The 6,617-nt window shown below is 39.1% G+C and overlaps 1 protein-coding gene and 1 long non-coding RNA gene across 2 annotated transcripts; one reads left to right on the top strand and one right to left on the bottom strand.

Moving 5' to 3' along the window:
- Window positions 1–979: 979 nt before the first annotated feature.
- LOC139193758 (uncharacterized) lies at window positions 980–4,083 on the top strand. Its single transcript, XR_011578225.1, has 3 exons — window positions 980–1,835; window positions 2,608–3,844; window positions 3,946–4,083. It is a non-coding gene; the product is annotated as an uncharacterized lncRNA (long non-coding RNA).
- Window positions 2,459–4,958, bottom strand: LOC103405760 (receptor protein kinase-like protein ZAR1). Its single transcript, XM_008344783.4, has 2 exons — window positions 3,512–4,958; window positions 2,459–3,207 (listed from the first exon to the last, which is right to left on the bottom strand). Exons 1-2 carry the CDS (start codon window positions 4,956–4,958, stop codon window positions 2,552–2,554), a joined length of 2,103 nt encoding a protein of 700 aa, XP_008343005.3. The 3' UTR covers window positions 2,459–2,551.
- Window positions 4,959–6,617: the final 1,659 nt, after the last annotated feature.

The following is a 6,617-nucleotide window of genomic DNA, read 5'->3' as shown; positions in this document are numbered from 1 at the left end:
AGTCCCTATCAATTCACAAAACCCAAATTTAATTTCCAAAAGAACTTCAAAATTTCATCTGGGTCTAATCAAATTGTGCATTTTTCACCAAAACCTCTGTTTCTAAGCTCACAGACTTAAATTTTATGCTTAATTTGCTCAGTTCTTCATCTTCTTTCCAATTTTTTTTTGTCTAATTTTTGTTGGACTTTGTATACTAAGACTGCCCAATTTTAGAATCATGCATTTGTCATGTCTAATCTATGTCCCAAAAACAGGCAAAGACACGTACAATGTAATCTTTGCAATCTCTGCAGAGAGACTGAAAAAATGAAAGAGCAACACAAAAGCAAGAAAGACAGAAAATAAGAGCAGGAGAGCAACCAAAAGAACAAAAACAGAAGTAAGAAAGAGAGAACAGCACAAATATCTTCCAAACCTCCTAATTCAATGTTATTTCTTGTACTTCCATTGAAAAGGTGGACAATTGAACCAAAACTAAATAATAAATCAACCACTAAAAAAACATCCATTCTAGTTCCATATCAAAAGATGAGCAATTAAATAAGGACAAAAATAGTTCAAATCGGACACTGATCTTTTGAATGAAACCAAAGCTCAACATGAGGAGAAAAGCAGAGAGATTGTTGCAGGGAGGACTTCCATTTGAAATCATCACTATTATCATATTATGTATAAGCCATACTATAGTAAGGTTTTCTTAGTTGTTTTTTAGGTTGTCCTCTAGAATAAATTTCTAACTCCGTCCCTAAACGCAGCCCCTCCTTTATCTCGCTACAGCCACCTCACCCCCTCCCATCAATTGAACGCAATCGCAGTCCCTCCTTTCCAAATTGAAATCTGGCCAGCGGAAAGCAGGGCCGACTGAGCCAAAACAACAGGGCCACACGGAGCCCAAAGCCACAAAGCCCGGTCTCTAAACCAATGACCGAATTATAAATAAAGTGGAATCCATCCTAAAACACTGTTTATCATCTACGTTAGACTAAAGTAATTATTTGTTAAAAAAAAAAAAATTGTTTATTGGTTGCCAAAAGGTCCTACCATGCTTTCACCTTCACCTCTCTGTTATCCTCTGTATCTATGAACTTCCGTTGCCTTCGCGAACTCATTGTTGAGATGATGGGCGTCGGCGGTGCCTGTCCAATCAAACCGTTGCTTGAGATTTTGAGCAGCCTCCATATCTGAGAGGGTTTCGACCCACAGTAAGCCACTGGGAGACGCCTTCGAGTGCTTGAAGTAACTGTGGCTTGATTGGCTTGAACATGTCCACAGCTTTTATGAACGCTTTCATATCAGTGTTAACTTGCAGCTATTTCATGTTTTCTCTGTGTTTTTTTTTCCTCCGGCAAATGATTGTGATGATTTGAGAGAAGGAGAGGTGGGGTATTTTATAGATAGGGAGAAGGGTTGGGGGAGCAGGATTTGCAACAATTTGGAGGGAGATTGGAAGTTTCCACAGTTCTGTTTTTCTTGTTTTTCAAAATTTTAATTCACCTCAGGTGTTCAGAGACCAGTCCACTCAGAAATTACACATTGTGTAGGGGCACCACTTGTACATGTACCGAATAACGAAAGTCAGCTATTGCTTCCAGGAATCTCCTAAGTCCGGTAATCCGCCAGAGAACAATCTTGTGCGTGGCCAGATATACGAATCTCAGCCTCCACTCGGTTCAATGTACCAAAGCATGACCAAAGATACAACACTACATTTATCAGAAACGTCGACTCAGTTGCATATAGACAACCATGAGCACCAGAACGGAATCTTGGATCCACAATAGTTATACTCTCGAAAAGACTCTAATAGAAATGATTTTGATAGATGACTGATGGTAACTTCACCGGTCTTTTTTGGCTCTCATTTTGGCATGTGAATGTGTTATCTGTATGTTATAGGAACAGAGAATTTCTTTTTCTTCTTCGTTCGTGTTTTTCTTTTTCTTCTTCCTCTGTTACTACCAGTGATAGAACTCTCAAATTGTTACAAGAATTTCTTATTTTCGTAATTCAGTGTTTGCTGAATCTGGCCCTAGATCTAGTGTTCTAATGATTATACAATTGTCGTTGGTATACCTCCGTAGATATGTTTTGAGGTGCTGCAAATTGATGCTTGTCATTTGAACCGTTTTCTGGTTTGTTCTCTGTCTTGCCACTTTAATCTCATATGTTGATAGCCATTAAGATTTAAGATGCATTCACACCCAGAATCTATATAAGAAGCCAAAGCAAAGTGGGAAAAAAATCATCCATTCAGGTGGACGTATGTTTGAGGAAAACGAAACAGTAATGCAGTTTTTGCTTAAGGCGTTTACCGTGGTTAGTTATTCTATTTGTGCCCTACCAGTTACTTTGAATGTGCATTCACATATAAGTTAGGCGTGTCTGCTAAGTTCTTATGTTAGTCTTTGACAATCGATGCAATATAAGTTAGTCGTTGGTGACTTGCTTCTGAAGATGGGGGAATAAATACAAATATATGATATTATGATGTACAATAACCCATAGAACCACAAATATTATGTTTCTAACCTTGAACTAGCCCACAATACTAGGCCAACCTGGCCAAATTATCACAGACAAACCTCATAGAAGGTCTCTTTTCAGGGCTTTTATGAACACAAGCAAGAGCGATTTTCAGCACCGCAACAATCTCCTCTTTCATGTCTACATCAGGAGCTAGGAACGGGTCCAACAGATCGCAGAGTGGCTTCCTTTCCTCAATGCAGAGCTGAAACTGTTGTATCAAATCCATTTCCAAAGAACCAATTCTCATAAATGGCATCTTAGCAGAAATCATCTCCAGTATAACTACCCCAAATGAGTAAACATCCCATTTCTGTGATGGCTTGGTTACTTTTGATGCTTCAGGAGCTTTATAGCAAGGTCCGGGTGCCGCTAGTGAGCTCGATGTCCTTTGCACATATGGAGAATTCTGAGGTGGTGTTTCAGCCATTATTTGTTCCAGTTGAAACGACGATGATGACAAGGACTCTTCAGTTAAGTTAGCAAGGCGGCCTAGTCCGAAGTCGGAGATACGGGGTTCCATGTTTTGTCCAAGCAGTATGTTTCTAGGCCTCAAGTTTCCATGCACATATCTTCTGGGACTAAATTCATGAATATAAGCCAATCCTTTTGCCAAGCCATTCATGATTTTCAGACGTGCAGGCCAAGAAAGAGGTGTGAAGGATACCATTCCAGGTTTTCCTAGTAAAGTCATATCAGATTCTTTAGTGTGTCAACAAAAAAAAAACTTAAGAATAAGATGAAGAAAAAACATATGATAAGTTGAAGAGTACTTCGCTGATTTCTGCCTTGAACTTGTATTCCATGCCAATTTCTCGCTTCAAACTTCTACAAACACTTCATCTGATGAATATCAGATGAAATTGGCCATTTGTAGCAGTTGAAGAGGGGAATTGGTCAAATTTAGGAAGAAAATTGGCATTGGGGTACAAGGTCCGGGGTAAATCGGCGAAAACTTCATAAGTTAAACTATAATACTAATTACCATGAATTGCAGTAGCAAGGTCACCATTTGGGATATAATCATAGATAAGCAGTTTCTCATCAACAGACCAGCAATATGCTAAAAGATTCACAATATTTGGATGCCTCATCTTTCCTATTGCTTCAATTTGATTTTGGAATACCTTGAACCTTTGGGAACCTCCATCTCCCAATCTTCTCACTGCTACAGTTCTTCCGTCTTCAAGAACAACTCTGTACACAATCCCGATCCCACTATTACCCAGAAGAAAAGCAGATGATTTCAGCAGTTTGTCAAGATCTAAATTCACCTGCAGATCCACTTGCACAAAATAGTAATGCTCCAAATTCTCTGGTACGGTATCCATGCCATGTCTTTTGAAGCAGAATAGGTCATTTCCGACCTTTAGTTTTTGTTCAAATTTGCAGCCAGCAAAACGTTCACGTATTTTGCAGGTACAAACCTTCTTGTACCAGTTGGAGAACAAAAACCCAGCAATAAAAATTCCAGCCATGACACCTGCAGCAACAGTAATCACAAAAATACCTCTGCTTGAGTTGTTGTGTTTCCCATTCATACCAGAGCTGCCGCCTGAATTTTGAGAATTTGAGCTTTGACTGCTTGAAGAGCATGAAATCTTCAATGGCAGTCCGCAGAGTAAACGATTGCCTACGAAAGCCGTTGGTCCTATATTGATCAGAGCACCATTCAGTGGAATCGGTCCACTGAGATTGTTGTAACTGAGATCAATGTATACCGTCTCAGGCAAGCTTCCTAGGGATGGCGGAATAGAACCGTTGAACAAGTTATGAGACATATCAAGGGTTGATCTCAAACTTGACAAGTTGCTCATTTCCTCAGGAATCGAACCGCTGAGAATATTGAAGGAAATATTGAGCTTTTGAAGATGAACAAAACTGGTTCCCATACCTTGTGGAAGGGAGCCAGAGAACTGGTTTTGAGCAAGGACAAGGATCTTTAGTCTCTTGCACTGAACTATAGATGAAGGTATCGAACCATTGAATGAATTTTGCGAAAGATCTAATGCTTGCAGGTAACTGAGCTTCCCTATCTCAGCTGGAACAGAACCAGATAATGAATTTCCCGACAGCACCAAGCTCTGGAGAGCTTTTGCATTGAAAAGCTCAGACGGCAAGCTTCCGGAGAGTTTGTTCTCCCGGAGATTCAGATGCCGCAGGGCGGAGAGGTTCCCAAGAGCACGAGGGAAAATCCCAGAAAGCTGTTTGTTTGGAATGCTGAGAGATACAACCTTTTCTTCTCTGCATGTAACTCCAACCCATGAACATGGGGTTTGGTCTGATGAGTTCCAGGTACTCAGAGAGCTTTCGGGGTTTTTCGTTAAGGATTCCTTGAACGAAAGTAGAGCCAATCCTTCTTCATTTATACAACTGACAAGTGAGAGAGAGTTGCATACAAGGAAAGCCAAGCAAAGAACTTGCAAAATCATCCTGGAAAAAGCAAACTTCTTGTCCAAAAGAAATTATGCAGAACAAAGAAAATGGGTTTTAGGAGGACTTGTGATGGAATGCCAAAAAAGAAAAGGGCAAAAAGTTCTCCTTAATGGTGCTTTTGTGGGTCCTTGTTGCAACTAATTAGATATAAGCACAATGTCTTTTTGTCTCTTTTTTCTAGGAGATACGAATTCATTGTCAACGATTGTGGTGCGGTGAAAAGAGAAAATTTTGTCCAAAATTTCAATCAGATCAAAGAAAAAAAAGACACCACGCACCAGGAAAAATTAAAAAAATAGTGCTCTTCTTCAAACTTAAGCCTGTGTGCATTATTATCAACAGGAGTGATTAACGGTCATATGTGAAGGCAATTATGCAAGCCTTGATTATTTGCTTCAACTTGTTGATACGTGAGAAATCTGATTTACACTAAGCTACATTTGGGTGATACGTTTTCAAGTTCCAAGAAATTGAGGCCAGGTTAGTGAGAAAGAAAACACAAAATGTTAAGCAGAAGGGATCATATTGTGCAAATCCGATCCCTCTTATCTAACATTTTATGATCAATTTCTTACTAGGTTGACCTCAATCTTCCGGGACTTAGAAAATCCGTCACCCAGACATAGGGTAAAAGGAAAACAACCGGGCAGTTTACTAGTGGTTGTAGGTGTGGTCCATCCTTTGGTTTAAGCGTAATTGGGGGCGTTGTTTGTGTATTGAATTGCCGCTGAAAGTGCAAGCAAATGGAGATTTGGTGTGGTCAATTTGATTGTATGATCCTCCATGGCCCAACAAATTGACTCACGCAAATGCAGTTTGATTTGATGAAAATGCAGGGCTAATCATGTTTCCTTTTTTTTTCTTTTCTTTTTCCCTAAGGGATTATTTCTTTTAATTTATCTACTCCATTGGTTATTTTTCCTTTCAATATATTTTCTTTTCAGTTTTACTGACCAACTAATGTAATTAACTGCCGTGGTCTGATTCTCACCTTAAAATTTACATTTTGGTATTTTTGGGACTCGTTTGGTAGAGATGATTGCTTGAATATTGTTCACATTTTTTTTAACAATCGATATTTACACTAAAGAGGAGGGGGTGAGCTTAGGCTCACACAGGCTAACAAAAATGTGGTTCAAATTTGCCTTTGGCGATAATCGAACTTAAGACCTCTCACTTACAAGTGAAAAGTAATACTACTAAATCTTAGTACTAAGTGACATTCACGATGTTGAATGTATTTCCAAGAAGATATGTTATTTGTGCACTCTTTTTTACCTCCTCCTATACACTAAGTTATTATGTTGAACAAAGCAAAAGAGAATCATCGATCAAAATTAATACGAGGTGTGTAGAAAATGAAAAAGAACGTGCAAAAATCACTTCCCTTGGTTATTTTATTTGACCTCTTCATTTGTTTCTTTATACCCGTATCTATCTCTGGGTGCATCGAAGCAAGCCATTAAAATCGTTGTTGATCCGGCGAACAACACATGAGATGAGCCTCATTAAAACAGATCGGTCGACTTTCTATCCAGCCACCTATGGAAATCGCGTTCGTCACAAGGTGTGGAAAAATAAAATTTTTGTTTGAACAAATTCAACTCCAAATTTTGTGTTTCAAGTTAAATAGAGAGATGGTGCGTGCTTTTCGA

This window comes from Malus domestica, chromosome 17 (assembly GCF_042453785.1).
Source record: "Malus domestica chromosome 17, GDT2T_hap1".
NCBI classification, from domain to species: Eukaryota; Viridiplantae; Streptophyta; class Magnoliopsida; order Rosales; family Rosaceae; genus Malus; species Malus domestica.
Note: the sequence above shows the minus strand (reverse complement) of the source record. Positions and strands in the feature narration are given on the sequence as shown.

Coding starts and splice junctions, on each gene's coding strand:
- LOC103405760 (XM_008344783.4), bottom strand. CDS start 4,958: ATGATTTTGCAAGTTCTTTGCTTGGCTTTCCTTGTATGCAACTCTCTC. Junction 3,208..3,511: donor CCTTGCTACTGCAATTCATG/GTAATTAGTATT, acceptor TGACTTTACTAG/GAAAACCTGGAATGGTATCC.